The 20,571-nt window shown below is 36.3% G+C and overlaps 1 protein-coding gene across 1 annotated transcript in view; it reads right to left on the bottom strand.

Moving 5' to 3' along the window:
- LOC145268850 (partitioning defective protein 6-like) overlaps positions 1-7,281 on the bottom strand; it is a 109,345-nt gene extending 102,064 nt beyond the window's left edge. Inside the window, exon 1 of the mRNA XM_080124525.1 lies at positions 6,895-7,281. Within this exon, the coding sequence (XP_079980651.1) occupies positions 6,895-6,990 (96 nt within the window). The 5' untranslated portion in view covers positions 6,991-7,281. The remainder of the gene's footprint in view (positions 1-6,894) is intronic.
- Positions 7,282-20,571: the final 13,290 nt, after the last annotated feature.

The following is a 20,571-nucleotide window of genomic DNA, read 5'->3' as shown; positions in this document are numbered from 1 at the left end:
ATTGGCAGAAAACTGAAAGAAATATGGAACACAAAGAAAACCAATTTAATACCAATAATTGTAGGAGCACTAGGAACAGCCCGAAAGAATTTGGAAAAAAAAAAAAAAAAAAAGAGAGAAATTGGAATCAAAGGGAAGATTAAGATTATGCAATGGATGGCAATGCTGAAAACAGCTGAAATCTTAAAGGGAAACTCTTGAGTGCGGAAACTAATTCAGATGAGCAAAAAACGCTAACCAAACACATAGAAAATGCAACAAAATGTAAAAGAAAACGAAACCAAGAAAACTGAAACTGCGAAATTGTAAATTGACTATCCCCCCGCCCCCCCCCCCAAAAAAAAATTATAGTGCCAACATCTAGAAACACACCGAATAGTCGAAAGAATTAAGGAGGATGAAAAGAATTAGGGACAGAAAGCGCTAATCAGACCTCTACTGGATGGTTGTGAATGGGGATTGGGACTTTGGAGTGGTGGGAAGTTTATTGCCGCCTAAATTCTAGCTAAGAACAATGGTTGCTGGCAGCAAGAAATCGATGGAAAACGACTGTTGCAATAACACAATAAATAGTATCGACTTTCAAAACATAATTTGTGAATAATAATAATGAAAAATAATAGAAAGAATGCTTCACAAGATCACCAGCTATGGAACAGATTGCAAAGGTTTTCCGAAAATGGTGGAGAGTACTGAAAATCTAGGGAGACTTGATGTCATCCAGACTCCAGGGAACACCACCGGTTGTTGTCAGTGCGCGATCTCTGATGACCTGTGTGAGAACTCCTAAGGTCATCTATAAAGATCACCAAAGTAAACAAGCACCTTTCAAAAACCCGAGATGCGTATTTCTTGTAAACTACGAGAAGCGCGTCTTTGTATACCAATGACTTCGAAATGTGATCAGTTCAACAACAACTCACTCGCGGGAAAGGGAGAGCGGGGGGGGGGCGTTTAGGAGAATTGAATTTGCTTAACAAAAGAAGAAAAGGGTACATGTCACCCTGAATATTTGTCAGGTAGACGCATAAGTAGATAACCTGTAGATTGTTGTGAGTGACGTCACCAGATTTTTTATTTTATGTTCTCGTGGGCAGGAAAATAGGGAAGGAGAATTGCCTTTTTTTTTCTTTTTTTTTTGTCTATCTTTATCTTAGGCATTTTGTACTATAAACAATAAAACTGAAATTATATATATATATATATATATATATATATATATATATATATATATATATATATATATATATATATATATTAGTCTTGGAAGCGTTTTTAACCTTGCAAACTATACAAAAAAAATTTGTTAAGTCCTTCGTTGAAAAACTATTATTTGTTTTGTTTTGTTTTTTTTATTCAATGTTCGCTCCAAACAAGGCACAGTGCCACTTTGAAATAGGAGGCTACTATCGGGGACATAAGTTGCAGGGTGCAGGGCCGCAGGGGTATTATGAAGGGAGATGAGTAGCAAGATGTTTGTTCACATTACACTTGAACTTCTGCATGTCAGTACAGTTGGGAAAGCAGAATCCCGGAAGGAAGTTCCAAAGTCTAGCAGTTCTGGGGGATTATTTAGTTATTAGAGTAGAAGGCTTTCTTACACCTAGAGATCTCTACTGAAAGAGGTTGGATTAAATTGCTTGTCGGGTTTGTCAGGGATATTTATGTTGAAGGTGTACAAGGGCTTGTAGTTCGTCAGAGCATTCACCATTAAAATACTTGTAGGACAGGCAGAGGGATGCAACATTTCGTCGATGGGACAGAGGCTGAAGCCTAGATGACAGTTCAGGACCTATCAGGTTGGCGACTCTCTTTTGAACCCTGTCAAGGAGTGAGAGACTAGTAGCAGATGCACTAGCCCAAATGTGACAACAATACTCTATACATAAGCGAATGGTGGCCTTATAGAGGTACAGGATACTTTCAGGCGTAAGTAACTTTCTAGCAGGGTAGAGAGAGCCCACCTTCTTCGCAGCAGCTTTGGCAATGCTCTCAATGTATCTATTCCAGTTTTTTTTTTTTTTTTAATAAGTCATTTAATCACCTGTAATCGCTGAATCAACTTGCCTCTTCGAACTTACAATAGTCCTAAGTTTTTAGGGATCATCAGTTGTTTATCATGAAATACTGTTTCGGGGATCAAAAAAAAAAAAAAAAAAAGTACTTTAAATCATGGCTCCCAAGCACTCAAGCAGTGATAATAAAGCACCACCTCCCTTAAATAAAAGAACAAAAAAAATGTTCCGGATAATGGATCCAATTTTTTGTTCCAGATTAATTAGGCTAACACACAAACACACATATATATATATATATATATATATATATATATATATATATATATGAGCAAACAAACAGTTAATAAAATATGTTAAAAAAACACTTTGAAATGAGTTAAAAACATATTTAATCTGAAAAGGAAACACTAGATAAGTGGAAATCGAGCTTTTTTTATATCTGGCTGAGATAATTTTATAAATATTAATTGTTTAATATTTATAATTTACTTTAATTTTACCATCTTGGATCATTTTGGTAAATTCAATTGTAATGTTCATTTTATATATATATATATATATATATATATATATATATATATATATATATATATATATATATCCCTGCAATGTGTTGGTTTAAGATATCACTAATCTACACAAGCACCCTTTATTTATGGAAGCTCTGTCATCTCAGTTAGGGTTTATTTTGATGTTCTAGCACCTGCTTTAAACGGAAGTTCAACACGCACCTGGTGAGAAAAGATACTCCGGCGATTACGGAACTGAACTTTCACAACGAAATAATATACGAAAATAAAATACTTATACAAACATAAAACAAAATACAGGAAGTTTTTTTAAGATATAGTTTCATAAAATTTTAGGATTATAAATTTACCAGAGTTTATATATATATATATATATATATATATATATATATATATATATATATATATATATATTATATGACACACACCTTTGAGGAAGTTTAGTAATTAGCTTTTTTTTTTTTTTAACCTCAACGTGAATCAAAGCCAATAAAAATAATCACGTAAATAAAAAAATAACAAGATAAATAACCAAAATAAATAAATAAAACACAAAAAAGTTTCGTAAAAAAAACCTAAAAAATAGTTTCGTTTTAGAAATTTAATGTGTTCTTGATTATTTTTGAACTCGTTTTACCTGGGGGGTGGGGGTCGTCGTAACCCTTCCCCACATTTTTTTTTTTTTTTTTAGATTAATTAAATTTTATTTAAGAGAGGTATATAAAATGTGATTATAGGAAAGAAAAGGTGCTTATGCACTTACGTTACCGTGCTATATTTTTTTAATCGTATTTTCAAGTTAAATTCGAGTTTTACGATATATTTTTTTATCATTAAATTGTTAGGTGAAAATACAGAATAATTACAGAACTCCTTCCCTTCTCCATGTTAAGAAGGACTTTCTAAATAATAACGTTATCATTTCAGCACAGTAACATAAGTACTGAAAAAAGTCTCTCTCTCTTTCTCTCTCTCTCTCTCTATAAGAACACAAAGACTATAGATTATAGAATTTATTGTTCGACAGAATACTCAAAAAGTTTCCTATTTTGTTCGTATTGAGCTTTTTATTTGGTTTGGATTAAATATTTATATTTGCTTTAAGTTTACAGGAGCTTTTGGCTTGTAAACAATTTTTGCTTCTGGACACACACACACACACATATATATAATAAAATTAAAACTTCGGTTGAGATTAAATACTGTTATTTATATTAGTTTAAAGTTTACCATTGCGTATATAAGGTAAATACTACATCCTTTTGATTTGATTACTAATATATAAGAACGTGTTAACACACGGGAGTAAAAGTTAATATCTAAATTCCACAAAGGTAAAAGACAGTATATTATGCGCAAAATATTATATTTAGCAATAATCAATAATAGAATTTATTGTTTTAATATTGTAATATATTTGTTGCCGGGTTCGAATCTGTCGACTGGTGTTAATCGCGATACCCTCAGGGTAGTCCCTCCCTGCAGTCCCTGCACTGAAGATTCCCGAAAGGATGAAACAACACTAGTGTCTCTGCCTGTATTTAATTATTATATCTATTTACAATGCCTCCTCACGGGACAGAGTTAGACACCAGGGTCGTTTTTTTTTTGTTTTTTTTAACGTGGAGAAAAGGTACAAAAATAAAAATTGTCTCAGTCGTGAAGGACCTCTCCTCCACTGAAAGAGAACGAGAAATGGAAGTGCCGCAGTACTGCCGCACCTAAAAAACAGATACTACACTTTGATCCTGCCCAAAAGGCCAAATAAGTTAATTATTATAGTAAATATATATATATATATATACACACACACATACATACATTATATATATATAAACACACACACACACACACACACACACACTTTATAAGTATTAAGCCTGACGAATTTATTCGCAAATGAAATGCAAACATAGCTCACTTGCCATAAGTTTATTCCCATTTCTACTAATCAGTAGAAAATAACTATATACATATATCGATATTTGTGCAGTGTTTTTTAGAAGGTTATTAGGTGCTTAGGCTAAGCAGAATACAGACCGTACTGAAATAATGACGTTTAGAAATCCATTCTGAACATGGGGGGGTAACTATTCTGTACTTTCATCTTAACAGTTTAATAAAAAACAATTACTCTAAAAAATTAATTTAACTTGAAAGTCTTATTTTACGGTCTGTACTTCTGTAGACTACACAATTACCTTAAATTGTTAGGTGAAAGTACAGAATAGTTAACAACGCCCCGCCCCAGGCGCCGCCTCACGCCCCACTCCTCGTTAAGAACGAGTTTTTAACGTTATTTCACCACGGCCCGTAAACTGCAGATGTAGTGTAAAACATAAACTTATGGCAAGTGAGCTATGTAAACGTTTGCGTTTCATTCCCAGTGAAAATTCGTCAGGGTAAATACTAATGTACATTATGAATTCCATGCATTTTAGGTTGGCGATTCCCCACGGGGATGAAACACGAAAGGTTGTAGTTTAATTGCCATATATTTATAATTTACTATCTAGCTCTACCTGTGTATTGAACACTGTTGAAGTAAATATAGAAAATTGGGTGCTAATGCAGGCAGAGAGTGATCCGGATCCGCGGTTTTTTTGTTTTTTTTTAAATCGTATTTCCACGTTTAATCAAAGTTTTATATGTTTTTATATTCAATTGTAAGGTTAAAGTACAGAATAGGTACAAAACACCGTCACCTCCCCATATCAAGAATGGCTTTTTAAATAATAACATTATTATTTCAGCATGGATCACTCTCTGCAGGAGTACGGAAAATTGATATAGAGAATATTAGATCTTAAAACATTTTATATGAATACAGAAATATATGTGTGTGTGTGTGTGTGTGTGTGTGTGTGTGTGTGAATTTTCACTTTAGCAGTGTTTAATACGCGAGTAGAATTATGTACTGAGATTTATGGCAATTAAGCTACAGTCTTCCGCGTTTCATCCCTGGTAGGGAATCGTCAGGCTAAAATGCATAAAATTCGTGTCCACCCCACCAGTCCAAGTCCAAGTCCACCACCACCACAGATAAGATACCGTATACCTGTCTGCTTTTTGTTGGAAATAATACCAGCGAAGTGAGTGCTCGATTATAAAGAAAAATTCCAATATAATAGCATCGTATATATATTTTCAAAATTTTACAGAATGTCAGAAAAACATTGGTACCGTCGGTTTCAAATCCAATATCGGAAGGAGGGGGACAGCTTATGATCAAGAAAAATTTTGGACTCCCTTCAGCCTCTGTTAATATTTGTTATTCCGGAAATGGCAACCCCATGGTACTTACTAGAGAAAATAATAACGCTATTTAAAAAGCCATTCTTAACATGGGGAGGGTCTTTGTTAATTATTCTGTACTTTCACCTAACAATTCAATAAATAAAAAGGTACCGTAAAAATGAATTAAACTTGAAGATACTATAAAAAAAAAAAATAACACGGTACTTTTTCTGTATAAGCACTAATATATATATATAATATATATATATATATATATATATATATATATGCATGTAAAAATTCAATTATAATTAACTTTTTATTTATACCAATCCTTTAATTTATGAAGCTCGATGTAACTACAGAGCAATTCAAGATGTTACCCATGGTAAGATGAGTAACATCATGAAATGTGGAATATCAGTTTTATATATATATATATATATATATATATATATATGAGAGTGGTTGAAATAAATTTATAATGAGATCAAGAGAAGTTTGTGTTGTGTTCTTTTTTTTATTTTATTTATGCGCTTCTACGCATGGAGCTCTCTTTTCTCTATATATATATATATAATAATAATCATTACATTCAATAATTAAAGTTTTTTTTTTTTTAATTTTCCAATCATATTTTATTAAAAAAAAAAAAAAAGTATCTTCAAAGTGTGTGATTATCTTTTCATTTATACACACACACATTAATTAACACACACATACGCGCGTGTGTGTGTGTGTGTGTGTGTGTGTGTGTGTTAATTTGGGGGAGGGAATCATTTTCGCGCGACATACTTTTTTTTTTTTTTTTTTTTTTACCTTTATGGAATTTTGTAATCAACTTTTTTTTCTTTTATCTTCGATTGAGATAGCTTTTAGAAAAGTAATTATAAATATATATATATATATATAGGTTTTATACCTTTCGTGAAACTACTTTTTTTTACCTTTAAGTCAGGAAGTTAGTTTTTTTTTTAATTTCACCTTTTTTCGAACAACAACAACAACATACGAAATAGACATTACTAATCAAATACAAAGCGATAATTTATATATATATATATTATATATATATATATATATATATATATATATAATATTCGACTTACCTTACTTTTAACTTCAATTAAATTTAAGTTATTATTCGTTTGGCTTTTGCCGATTTTCGCCATGGACTGTTGTTGGTTTTGTTGCGGTGAACCCATGTTTCTTCAAGGTAGATGAACAACAACATATCAGGGTAAAAATCGGTATTAAAAAAGGGGGGGGCAAATAAACCCTCAAAATAAGGCCCCAAATAAACCCCCTAATCCACTCCGATGTTTGTGTGTTTTTTTTTCCTGTGACTAAAAAAAAAAAACTTGAAGTATAAATAGTTTGTTAATAAAAAAAAAAAAAAATCCTCAGCGCTTTTTAGCTAAAGTAAACATCAGTAGAGCGTCAACTCTACTCTACGACGTTTCTAGCAGTTTAATTATAAACTCACTATCTATCTCTCTTTTTCTCCCTCCCCTCCGTTCTCTCACGCTTACTCTCATCGCCCCCTCTCTATGTGAAGCCAACCCTCTCGTTTATACAAGCTTCCCCCCTCTCTTTGTCTCTCTATTCTTAGCGTTCCCCCTCTGTCTTTGTCACCTAGACGCATCTCTTTCTCCTCCCTCTCGCACGCTGACGTTACGTAGTTTTTTTAACCCCCCCCTCCCTTCGGTTCTTTCTTTTCTTTAGCAATACGCACGCTTTATTTACTGTTCTCTCTTTCTCTTTCGTGTTTCTCACCCCTCCCCCACTTTTACGATATGTCAATACGCGCTCTTTAATCGAGATTCTCTCTTTATTCTTTTTCTAACAATATGGACTCATTATTTTATCCTTGTTTCTTATTTTTTCCTCTATCTATCTATCTATCTATCTATCTATCTATTCCTCTCCTCCTCTATCTATCTATCTATCTATCTATCTATCTATTTCTTCCTTTCTTTCTCTATCCCTCCTCCTTCATCTATCTATCTATCTATCTATCTATCCCTCCTCCTCCTCATCTATCTATCTATCTATCTATCTATCTATCTATCTATCTGTCTATCTATCTATCTATCTATCCCTCCTCCTCCTCCTCCTCCTCATCTATCTATCTATCTATCTATCTATCTATCTATCTGTCAGTTTCCCCTTTTCCTCTTCCCCTTCTATCTACCTATCTATCTATCTATTTTATATAGGAGTCACAACTTATCAAGGCCCAGAGGCCACTCGAGGATAAGAGTGTACAGTAGTCGATGGGACAATATCATAGTAATCGTTAGTAATGGAAATTTGGTAAATTGGATTACTTAAGGGGAACGACTAATCAAGAACTTGTTTACGTTGGACTTGAAGACAACCATATTGTAGTCGGCTAGAAAGCAGGCAAACGGAAAAGAGTTCCACAGGTATGTAGTTCTAAGAAAGAAGTTTGGGTCATGAAATCTACGTTTAGGTTTAGGTACAGATAAAGAATGGCGGAAACTATTGATAGTGTTTTCAGCTAGATGAGTGTTTCTCGTGAAAGTTTGGCGAGGGGGAACCATAGATTGGAGCTCAGACGAGCACTTGCCATGAAAATAACGATAGAGCAGAGACAGGCTCATAACATCTTTTCTGTTCTGTAAGAAAGAGGTTGCAGGGAAAAGAAAAGGGCATCTCCTACTAAACTAGAAAGTCTATTTTGAACTTTGTCAAGGCAGGACAAGTCGTTTCTAGCAGTTCCTGCCCAGATGTGGCAACAGTACTCTATCCTTGGACGTATCTGGCTCTTATATAGATAGAGAATTGCATCAGCAGTGAGATATCTACTGGATCAATAGAAGGATCCCACCATTTTTCCAGCAACCTTGGCAACGGATTTGGTGTAAGTGTTCCATTTCAGATCAAGAGTAAAGGTCAAGCGCAGAAGCTTGTCAAAACATCGAGCCTCCCCAAGACAAGAGCCATTCATTTCAATTGATGCCAGAGGGGGTACAGAGCATTGATGACGTAAAGATAGAAGCTTGGTTTTAGATGCATTAAAAGTAACCAGCCACTTCTTTTCCCATTGTACCACGTGCTCAAGATCAGAAGGGAGAGAATCTGAGAGAACTTGGTCATTTACAGCCTTTGATGTGCTGCCATAGATGGCAGTGTCATCAGCATAAATGTCTACGAATGATCTAAGGATGTGATTTATAGATCAGGAAGAGAGTTGGGCCCAGGATGAACCCTTGAGGGACCAGCATTAATACTGTAAGCTTCTGATTTGTGCCCATCAACTACTACTCTTATGAACCTATCAGAGAGAAATTATTTAATAATTGAGAAAACATTTCCAGCTATACCGTAACTGGAGATCTTGTGAAGTAAACCTTTATGCCATACCCTATCAAAGGCCTTTGATATGTCAAAAACAATTAACCTAGAAAGGTAGCCTCCAATTGAGAGATTCGTTAATCATATGAGATATAACTGTAAGCACATCTGCTGTAGATCTAGCAGAATGGAAACCATATTGCATGTCACTAAGAAGTTTATTTTAGCTGAGGTAGTTGACTACTTCTCTATTTAACACAGATTCCAGTAACTTACTCATGATGCACAGGAGACTTATTGGTCTGTACTGAGAGGAAGATGATCTATCATCTGAATTCTTAAATACAAGGCATACTGATGAGATTTTCCAGGGTGTTGAGAAGTAATTCTCCTTAAGACAATGCTTAAACAGTTTTGTAAATATGGGAGATAGTTCTGATTGAAGCTTTTTGAGCACTATAATAGGAATGCCCTCAGGGCCGGTTGCTTTACTGGAATCAAGGTTCTTGATTAGATTGGCAGCATCACATACAGATAGTTATATGTTGTATAGCGTGTTTTCGATACAGGAGGAAATACTAGGGGTTGTTGGTCTTGGTTGCATAGGGTGGAATTAGCTGCAAAGTTCTTGGCAAAGAGCTTGGCTTTGTCTGATGCTAACGAGATTACCTCAGATCCATTGATGATTGTTGGGCTAGGGCACACGCTTCTGTTCAGGATTCTGTTTGTTATTTGCCAAAACTGTTGGGAACTAAGCTGCTGCTCAGCCACTTTGGACTTGACAGATTGAGCATACAACTCTCTTGCATTCTTTATTACTCTTTTACAATGGTTGCTGGCAGTCCTGAAAGCAGTTTTAGTCTCAGTATATCCATCATGTTGGAAGCAATGGAAAAAGTGATTTCTGTGCACAATGGCAGCAGCACATTCTGGAGAGAACCATGGCTAGCTGTTAGGTTTTTGCTGGAATTTTTTCGAGGGTATGAAACAGTCTATACCTACAATTAACCATTCCGTCAGGTCTGTTACTATAGAGTTCACATCCTTTTTAAGCATGGAATGCAGAGGTAGATCTGATATAAATGCACGGAAGCTACTCCAATCAGCCATAGAGTATTAATATACCGTATGATGAAGAGGACTTTTTACATTTCGTTTTTATCTTAACTGATACAACAGAGTGGTCGGAAGATCCCAGTGGAGACAGAACGGAAGATGAACATAGCTCAGGTCAAGTTGTGAGAAAAAGGTCTAGGAGACTTGCATACTGGCCATCAGTGTCAAGAACATGAGTGAGTTTGCGAACAATCTGAGTGAGGTCATAAGCAATGGAGAAATCGTGACAGAACCTTCCCTCATCATCGTTCTTGTTTGAATGGGTTAACCATTCCACACTGTGAACATTGAAATCTTCACAGACATGCAGGATGTTGTCGACTTTCTCAGATATGCTTTTAAAGATAGTAACTCCGCTGTTGTGAGGGCGATAGAGAGCAAATATAAATGCAGTAGTGTGAGCAAGTGCAACCTGGAGTCCCTACTACATGGAAAGACATCTTTAATGTAGGCACATATTCTATGTTCATGGCGGCCTTGGGGGTCAGATTTGAAAGTTAAGTTAGAGTATCCTTTCATTACGAACTCATCTAGGGAAATAGTTGGTTCAATGCCAGTTTCACTTAGGAATAATAAGTTTGGTTTAGTTTTCTGTAATTAGGTTTCAACCTCTGGAAGATTGGAACATAGAGCTCTGATGTTGGAAAAAGAGACATGGTAGTTGAGGTCGACATTGGAAGTTATAGATCTGGGTTTAATCGTGTATTTGTTCTGGAAACTTTTCATGATGGAGTTTTGGGATTTGTAGAATAGGTCGACAGATTTGCTTGTAGAACAGGCAGAAGGATGCAACATTTCGTTGATGGGACAGAGGCTGAAGCTTAGATGACAGTTCAGGACCTATCAGGTTGGCGACTCTTTGGACCCTATCCAGGAATTGGAGATTAGTATCAGATGCACCAGCCAAATATGACAACAATACTCCATACATGGACGAATGGTGGCCTTATAGGGGTAGAGGATACTTTCAGGTGTAAGTAGCTTTCTAGCACGGTAGAGAGATCCCACCTTCTTCGCAGCAGCCTTGACAATACTCCCAATGGATATGATTCAACTCATGTTCCCTGTGAACGTTAGGCTAAGGAGTTTAAAAAAAAGTACTTCCAGGTAATGTGCTTTTGGCCATTGCTATTGGTGGTAGAGAAGGTTTCTTGTAATTATTGAAGGAAACAAGCTTAGTCTTGGCAGCAGTAAATGTGACCAACCATTTTTGTCCCCATTCCACTACAGATTGGAGGTCATCCTCTAGTGTTTCTACCGTTTCCTTAGATATGTGTTCGTTTATTTTCCCCTCGTGCCTGTTAAAGAGCATAGTGTCACTAGCAAATATACCCATTTCACAGACAATTTTGGGTTTGTATTACTATACACATATATTCGAAAAGTTGTCAAAAAACAAATATATAACAAATAAATGTTATCAAAGGCAAAATAAGTTACTTTTCTCCCGGACTGGATAATTTTTTCGTGTTTTTATTTAATGTAACATGTTTATTCAGCTCGAAAAAACATACAGTGTTTGCCGATGTATTGGAAAATTTAAAATGGCGCCGAACTCTCTGCTGAATATGGTAAGTTTGGGAAAATGAGTTAAAAATAAAAATATACAAAATACTGTTAGAAACTTGCTCAATATATGTTACTGTCACATAGACTGGCATATATTCGGTGGGTTTTTAACAGTATTTTGTATATTTTTTATTTTTAACTTATTTTCGCAAACTTACCGTGTTCAGCAGAGAGTTTGGTGCCATTTAAAATTTTCGAATACATCGGTAAACACTGTATGTTTTTCGAGCTGAATAAACATGTTACATTAAATAAAAACACACAAAAAATCCAGTTAGATAGAATAGTAACTTATCTTGCTTTTGATAACATTTATTTTTTATATATTTGTTTTTTGACAACTTTTTCGAATCCATGTGTATAGTAATACAAACTCAGGATTTTATCAGGTATCAGGTATTTTTTTTTTTTTTTACATGGAGGTCACCACTTATCAAGGCCCGGAAGCCACTCGGAGGTAAGGGTTATTGCGTGTACAGTAATCAATGAGATAGTATCATAGTAATCATTAGTATTGGATATTTGATATATTGTCTTACTTAAGAGAGCGGTTTGTCAGGAATTTGTTTATGTTGGACTTGAAGACATCCAAGTTGTAGTCAGGTGGGAAACAGGCAAACGGAAGAGAGTTCCACAGGCGTGCACTTCTAAGAAAGAAGCTCTGCTCATGGAATCTATGTTTGAATTTAAGTACAGATAAAGAGTGGGGAAAATTAATGACAGTAGTTTCAACTAGCCGTTTTTTGTGAAAGATTGACGAGGGGGGACCAGAGATTGAAGCTCAGACGAGCACTTGCCATGGAAATAACGATACAACAAAGACAGGCTCGCAACATCTCTTCTGTGGGAGAGAGGCTGCAGGAAAGAGAAAAGGGAACCCCCACTAAGCCACAAAGTCTATTTTGTACTCTGTCCAGGCAGGATAGGCTGCTTTTAGCAGCTCCTGCCCAGATGTGGCAGCAGTATTCCATCCTTGGACGTACTTGGCTTTTATACAGATAGAGAATTGCATCAGTAGTGAGATATCTTCTGGAGCGGTAGAAGGATCCCACCATCTTTCCCAGCGTCCCTGGCAACAGATTTGATGTATGTGTTTCACTTCAATTCAGGAGTAAAGGTCAAACTCAGAAGCTTGTCAAAACATGGAGCCTTCCCAGGACAAGAGGCATCCATTTCAATTGATGCCAGATAGGGATCAGAGCATTGATGATGTAAAGATAGCAGCTTGGTTTTGGATGCATTAAAAGTGACCAGCCACCTCTTCCCCCACTGTACCATGTGCTCAAGATCAGAGGAGAGAGAATTAGAGAGAACTTTGTCATTTACAACCTTTGATGTGTTGCCATAGATGGTCATGTCATCAGCATAGATGTCAACGAATGATTTAAGTATATGTTTTGGGAGATCATTGATGTAGATCAGGAAAAGAGTTGGACCCAGAATGGACCCCTGAGAGACTCCAGCATTAATACTGTAGGCCTCTGATTTCTGCCCATTAACCACTACTCTTATGAACCTATCGGAGAGAAATGATTTAATAATTGAGAAAATATTTCCTGTGATACCGTAGCTGGAAATCTTGTGAAGTAGGCCCTTATGCCATACCTTATCGAAGGCCTTTGGTATGTCAAGAGCAACGAATATTAGGAATAATAAAGGTCCATGGATAGACCCTTGAGGTACTCCCGCATTTATATCATATTGTTTAGGTGTATGACCGTCGAGGACTACCTAGATTCTTCTCTTACTTAAGAAGGATTTAATTATGTTATGTATTCTTCCAGTGATACCATATGATCTGATTTTCCTGAGAAGATCATCGTTCCATACCCTGTCAAAAGCCTTAGATATATCTAGGGCTACTGCTCTACCCCCCCCCCACTTTGCCCAGTGAATGGTATATATGTTCAAAGATTACAGTTAGGATATCTGATATGGAATGGGCTTGACTAAATCCATATTGTTTGTCAGTCAGGAGTTTAGCAGCAATAAGGTGATGAACTAGAGCTTGATTAATTATGGACTTAAATATCTTAGCGAAAAGTGGGAGAAGGCTAATGGGACGATAATTTAATGGGTCAGTTCTTTTGCCAGAATTCTTGAAAATTGGTACCACAGAAATAGTTTTCCAGCAGTCAGGAAGGCAAGATTTGTTAAGGCATTTGTTATAAAGTTTGGAAAGAACTGGAGCAACCTCGGCGGAACATTTTTTTAAAAGCACAGCCAGGATGAGATTGGGTCCACATGTTTTCGAAGTGTCTAGGTTTTTTATGCACCTGAGAAGGGGTGATTTCCAGATCTTCTAGTGTGACCTCTGTCTGCAAAGGAAAGTCAAGGAGGAAGTGGTTTACCAGGTCCAATGTGGTGTTTGAGGCAAATTGACTGGCAAGCATGTTAGCCTTCTTGGTTGCTGAGCAAACAACCTCATGATTGTTTGATAATGAGGGAATTGTTGACTGCCCATTATTTACTACACTGTTGTAGATTTTCCAAAATCACGGGTTCCTAATTTCTGTGCTTCGATACGTTTTCTGGTGGTTTCAGTGTATTCTGTCTTAGCTGTCACTATTTCTCTCTTACAATTACTTCTAGCTTCTATAAACTTTTATCTATTTGAACTGGACTTATGTCGGTTAAATCTGTGGTACGCATGCTGCCTTTGAGCAGTGGCAGCTGCACAAGTGGAAGTAAACCATTGGAGAGTAGGGCTTGCTATAGAATTTCCGTGTGGGAACATGTGCTTCAATTGCAGTTTTGAACCATGCAGTGGTATCATTTGTGTACTGTTCAGCTGGAAGAAAAAAGACATTTCCCCATGGGGCGTCTCTGATGAGACTCTTGATGGCTTCCCAGTCAGCCTTTTTAGAATATCTCGTTGTTTTCAGCAGTGACTCTTCAGTTTTGGGTCGAGAACTTAGGGTAGTTTCAACCATTATTACAGCATGATCAGCATTCCCGAGTGGGCTGTGGACATTCATTACACAATCATCAGGAACTGTGGTCAGAAATAGATCTAGAAGTGAGGCATGTTGATTTTGCTGGTCTTGGAAACGTGTTGGAAATGTAACATTCTGTGATAGGGAATAGGATATAATGAAGTGTTGTGCTACCAGCTGCGTCTGTGTAAGTAGAGAATCCAAGCCAGTTACTATGGTGAACATTGAAGTCACCAAATACATGTACTTGTGCGCTAGTATCGAGGGAGAGTGCTATATCTATGCTGGTAGAGACTGTATTTATTAGGGTACAGTCCTGGGTCGAGGAGAACGGTAGAGAAAATAAAAGTAGCTAATGTTATGTTGCATGTTAAGTCTAACGCACATAAAGGCTTGGTCGCATGATTCTAGTTTTGTGTCTCTAGTCAAAGGGAGGGTGTTTCGAATATAGACTCCAAGTCCGTGCATATGTCTGTCTGAGTCCTTACGGCAAAGTGGAAGATAACCAGGCATGTTAAAGTGGTTAGAGGGAATGGAGGAGTGTATGTTAGTTTCACTTAGTGCTAAGATATCCGGGGTGTTTACTAGGAGAAATGCTTCAACATCATCTAAGTTAGTTCTAAGCCCACGGATATTCGTAAATGCAAGCCTCAAGTTTAGTTAAGTTTGTGCAGGGTTTAATCGTAATTTTTGCTTGAACTGTCATTTTATTTTATTTAAAAGTTTCAGTTAGGGTGAAAGTAGACCATCTATCATAATTTCTCGCTTTCTCTCTCCCTCTCATTCTCTCTATCCGGCCCTCTCTCTCTATCTATCTGCTTTGCCACTCACTCTCACCATCTATCTATCTATCTATCTATCTATCTATCTATCTATCTATCTATCTCTAACTGTATGCACTCTTTCTCCTCTCTCCTTCCCCCTCTCTGTCTTATAACAACATATACTTTCCTCTCTTTCTCTCCTTCTCTCTCTTTCTTTCTCTCTCTCTCTTTCTCTCTCTCTCTCTCTTTCTTACTCTCTCTCTCTCTTTCTCAAACAATACATATTCTTTTTTTACTCCCCTCTCTCTTTAACAATACGCAACTCTTTCTCTTCTCCTTCTCTTTCTATTTCCCCCTCTCACTCTCTTTCTTTCTCTCTCTCTCCCTCTGTCTTATAACAATACATACATCTCTCTTCCCCTCTCTTTCTCTACGCCCCTCTTTCTCTTTCTCTCCCTCAAACAAATACACATCCTTCTTTACTCCCTCTCTCTTTAACAATACATAACTCCCCATCTCTCTCTTATAACAACATATACCTCCCTCTCTCCTTCTCTATCTTTCTCTCTCTCTTTCTTCCCTCACTCTTTCTCTCAGACAAGACATATCTTTTCTTTATCCCTCCCAACACTCTCTCTCTCTCTTTCTCTCTCTCTCAATATGCACTCTTTTTCCTCTCTCTTCTCTTTTTCCCTCTTTGTATTATAACAATACATACTCCCTCTCTTTCTTCCTCCCCTCTCTCAAACAATGCACACCCTTCCTGTTCCCCCTCTCTCTTTACCAATACGCAAATCTTTCTCCTCCTCTCTCTCTCTCTCTCTCTCTATCAATAAGTACTCTTTCCCCGCTCTGTTTTTAATAAGAGATTCTTTCTACCCTCTCTCTCTCTCCCTTCAACAGCATGCACTCTTTCTTTCCACTCTCACTCTCTCTTTTTCTCTTACAATATACCTCTCTCTCTCTCCCTCTCTCTCTCTCTCTCTCTCTCTCTCTCTCTCTCTCTCTTATAACAATGCATACCTCCCTCGCTCTCTTTCTTTCTCTTCCTTTAGTAATACGCAACTTTTTCTCCCTCTCCCTTCTTCCCTCTCTCTAACAATACACACTTTTTCTTTCACTCTTTCTCCCTTTTCTCTAGCGTTATATCAGTTAATGATTGTATTTTTTTAAATATACCTGTTGCTTCACGAACAAAACAAAAAATATATCACACGTCGCAAGTTATAATAAAAAAAAACATTTTTATATATATACTAGCAGTTCAGCCCAGCTTTTCTTGGGCCCTATGTACTATTCATAACTTTACGTGCATATATATATATATATATATATATATATATATATATATATATATATATATATATATATGTATTAAAAAATTTGACTCATGTCCAGGTAACCTAAATCTAAATTTTCAAGTGTTTAGACACAAAATTGGCGGAGGAATTTGGAAAAGTCTGCAAAGGTCAACTCCTTCAACTTTGACCTCTTGGCAGCCAAATTTTCGCCCAAAAACTGATTAAAAGGCTTGCTACATGTCTGAATACCCTTTATGTAAAGTTTCAAATGCTTAGGCCCAAAATTGGTTGCATAGTTTGCTAGAGATCCTAAAGGTCAAATCTTTTGAACTTTAACCTCTTGGCAGCCAAATTTTCGGCCAAAAAACCGATTAAAAAGCTTGCCCATGTCTGAATACACTTTATGTAAAATTTCAAATGTTTAGACCAAAAATTGGCTGAGTAATTTGATAGAGACCTTTTAAAATTTTGAATCCAATTTTGACCCCTTAAAATTTATTGTTTTGGGCTCAAATCCAATTAAAAAGTTTATCTAAAATTTCAAGTGTTTGGATCCAAAATTGGCGGAGGAGTTTGGTAGAGTTTTCAAAGGTCAAATTGTTGAACTTTGACCCCTTGACATCCAAATTTCTGGTCGAAAACTGATTAAAAAGATTTTCCCAAATCTCAATACTCCTTATGTCAAATCTAAAGTCCGTAGACTTAAAATTGACAAAGTTATTTGGTAGAGAAATATACACAGACACACACACAGACAATTTCACTTTTATGGATATACTAGCATGGGTGCCCGGCGTTGCCCAGGTATTTGGAGGTGTATGTTGAACAAAAAAACAAAAAAAACGGTCAATTTATTTTAACTTTGACCCCTATTATAACCCCTTAAAATGTATTGTTTTGGGCTCAAATCAAATTATTAAGTTAGATCCATGTCCAAGGAACCTATATCTAAAATTTCAAGTTTTTAGACCCAAAATTGTCGGAGCAGTTTGGTAAAGTTCTCAAAAGTAAAATCGTTGAACTTTGACCCCTTAATCGCCAAATTTCTGGACGAAATCCGATCACATCGATTTTCCCAAATCTCAGTACCCTGTATATCAAATTTCGAGTCTGTAGACTAAAAATTGACAGAGTTATTGCGTATGGAAATGTATACAGACACACACACACGCGCACACACACACACACACACACACACACACACACACAGATAGACACTTTCACTTTTATAGATTGATAGATAGCGGAATCCACTGTGAAAAATTTCCCCCACTCTATATCTGTGCCTAAATCAAAGCGCGGATTCCATGAACAAAGCTTCTTTCTTAGAACTGCACGCCTGTGGAACTCTGTTCCGTCTGCCTGCTTCCCTCCAGACTACAACTTGGATGTCTTCAAGTCCAATGTTAACAAATTCCTAATGAACCGCCCCCTTAATTAAACACTTCATCAAATCTCAACGTAATGTACTTGCAATAACCCTTATCCCTGAGTGGCTTCCGGGCCTTGATAAGTGGTGATCACTGTGTAAAAAAAAAAAAAAAAAAAAAAAAAAAAGAAAAAGATATGTGTGTGTGTGTGTGTGTGTGAGAGAAAGAAAGAAAGAAAGAAAATGCGGTATGAACCAATGGTTACATTTAGTGTGCCATTAAACCTCTCGTATTTCACTAAAAAATGTGGATTGCATGCAGTGTAAGCTCAATTCTGCTGGATACAAGCACTTATACCCCCTTGATGTAAATACCTCTGACAAACCTGACAGGCAGCAAAATCCCACCCTTTCACAGTAGATATCCGTTGTTGTAAGAAAGCCTTCTCCTCCATTAGCTTCTTCCCCAGAACTGCTAGACTTTGGAACTCCCTTCCGGGATTCTGCTTTCCCAACTGTACTGACATGCAGAAGTTCAAGTGTAATGTGAACAGACATCTTTCTACTCATCTCCCTTCATAATATCTCTGCAACTTATGTCTTCGATCGTAGCCCATCTACTTCAAAATCGCACTGTGCCTTGTTTGGGGTGAAGATTGAATAATAAAAAAAAAATTGTTACCAAAAACGTGGTTACCAATGTATTGGAAAATTTAAAATGGCGCCCGACTAGCTCTTGAACATGGTAAGTTTGGGAAAATGATTTAAAAATATAAAAAAACTATAAAAATACTGTTAGAAACTCGTTCTATATGTTACTGTGACATAGGCTGACATATATTCGGTGGGTTTCTAACAGTATTTTGTATGTTTTTTATTTTTAACTCATTTTCCCAAACTTACCGTGTTCAAGAGAGAGTCGGGCGCCATTTTAAATTTTCCAATACATTGATAAACATTGTATGTTTTTCGAGCTGAATAAACATGTTACATTGAATAAAAACACTAAAAAAGTATCCAGTTAGGTAGAAAAGTAACTAATCTTGCCTTTGATAACATTTATTTGTTATATATTTGTTTTTTGACAACTTTTTCAAATCTATGTTTATAGTAATACAAACCCAATTATGTTCAATGGGCATTTGTCAGAATTTGTGTGGCAGAGAAGGAAATCCAGTCAGGTATTTCCTCGTACATTATAAAGTAGGTGGAAAAATAATGTTGTTGATTTTTAGTTTGTGCTGTTTGTTATTTTATTTTTCTGACACACACATTAAAATTGATAAATTTATTTGCATGAGAATTACAGCATTCACCCACACCAAACTTATTGTTTCAAAAAGCAGGATGCTTGAGAAATGGCCGACGTAGCTGAAAGAACTTTTTTTTTGTTAAAAATATTAATTTTTGACTAATCAGGGCTCGATTTAAAAAACTTATTTTTGCAAGCCTCTGGGAGCCGCTAAAGAAATATAAAAGGCACAAAAAACTTCTCTCGTCAAAGAAAGGGATAACGACACCAACAGCAATGCTCGCTGAGTGAAATTCAGTAGCTGAAATGACAGCTTTTCTCGCATGTCAAAGAACATTGCTTGACTCTCTCTTTCTCTCACTTCGCCACAACACATAGTCAAAATTTTTCTCTCACGCTCTCAAGTCTTCACCTTCTCCCTCCTTTCTTCTTTCATACAGACTGCCACCTTTGTGCACACTAAAAGGTAATTTCTTTTCTTTTAACGAAAATAAACAAAAGTTTATTTTACATTATTTGATAATGTGTTTCTTTTTATTTATTTATTTCAGGGGATTTATGCAAGTCCCCGACAATTGGTAAACCTTGATATTTACCAACAATGCATATTCCAGATTGTTCCGGGCTATTTGCTGCATCGCTATGCGTGGAGCGTAACACAGTTCCTTTTATCGCACGTGTACGAATCGGCAAATTACGACGTTGTGTCATTACACATATATAGAATAAGAGACAACGAAATGGAGTTTCATTCTATATTTTTTCTTTTTTTTTTTTACATGGAGGTCACCACTTATCAAGGCCCGGAAGCCACTCGGGGATAAGGGTTAATATTAACAAACAAACTTTATCTGTTATCTTCATTAGTAGCTTTGATAGAAACGTATTAGTAAGAGAGTTCAGTGTCCGTACATCATGATAGAATTAATACATTGTCGGCTTGTTGAAGAAAAGTCTAGTTCAGTGTTCGTGCGCGCATATGTTTATAGCTAGTAGTTGCTGGAACAAAGGATGCCAAGTAGAGAGAAAGAAAAGGCAAAGACTTCAGTGTGTTGACGTGTTGTTTTTTTTTTTTTTTTTACAAAGGCGTCACCACATTATCAAGGCCCAGAGGCCACTCAAGGATAAGGGTTAAAGAGTGTACAGTAGAAATTGGTC

The sequence above is a fragment of the Euprymna scolopes genome, chromosome 44, assembly GCF_053919585.1.
Source record: "Euprymna scolopes isolate OS-2025 chromosome 44, ASM5391958v1, whole genome shotgun sequence".
Lineage (NCBI taxonomy): Eukaryota > Metazoa > Mollusca > Cephalopoda > Sepiida > Sepiolidae > Euprymna > Euprymna scolopes.
Note: the sequence above shows the minus strand (reverse complement) of the source record. Positions and strands in the feature narration are given on the sequence as shown.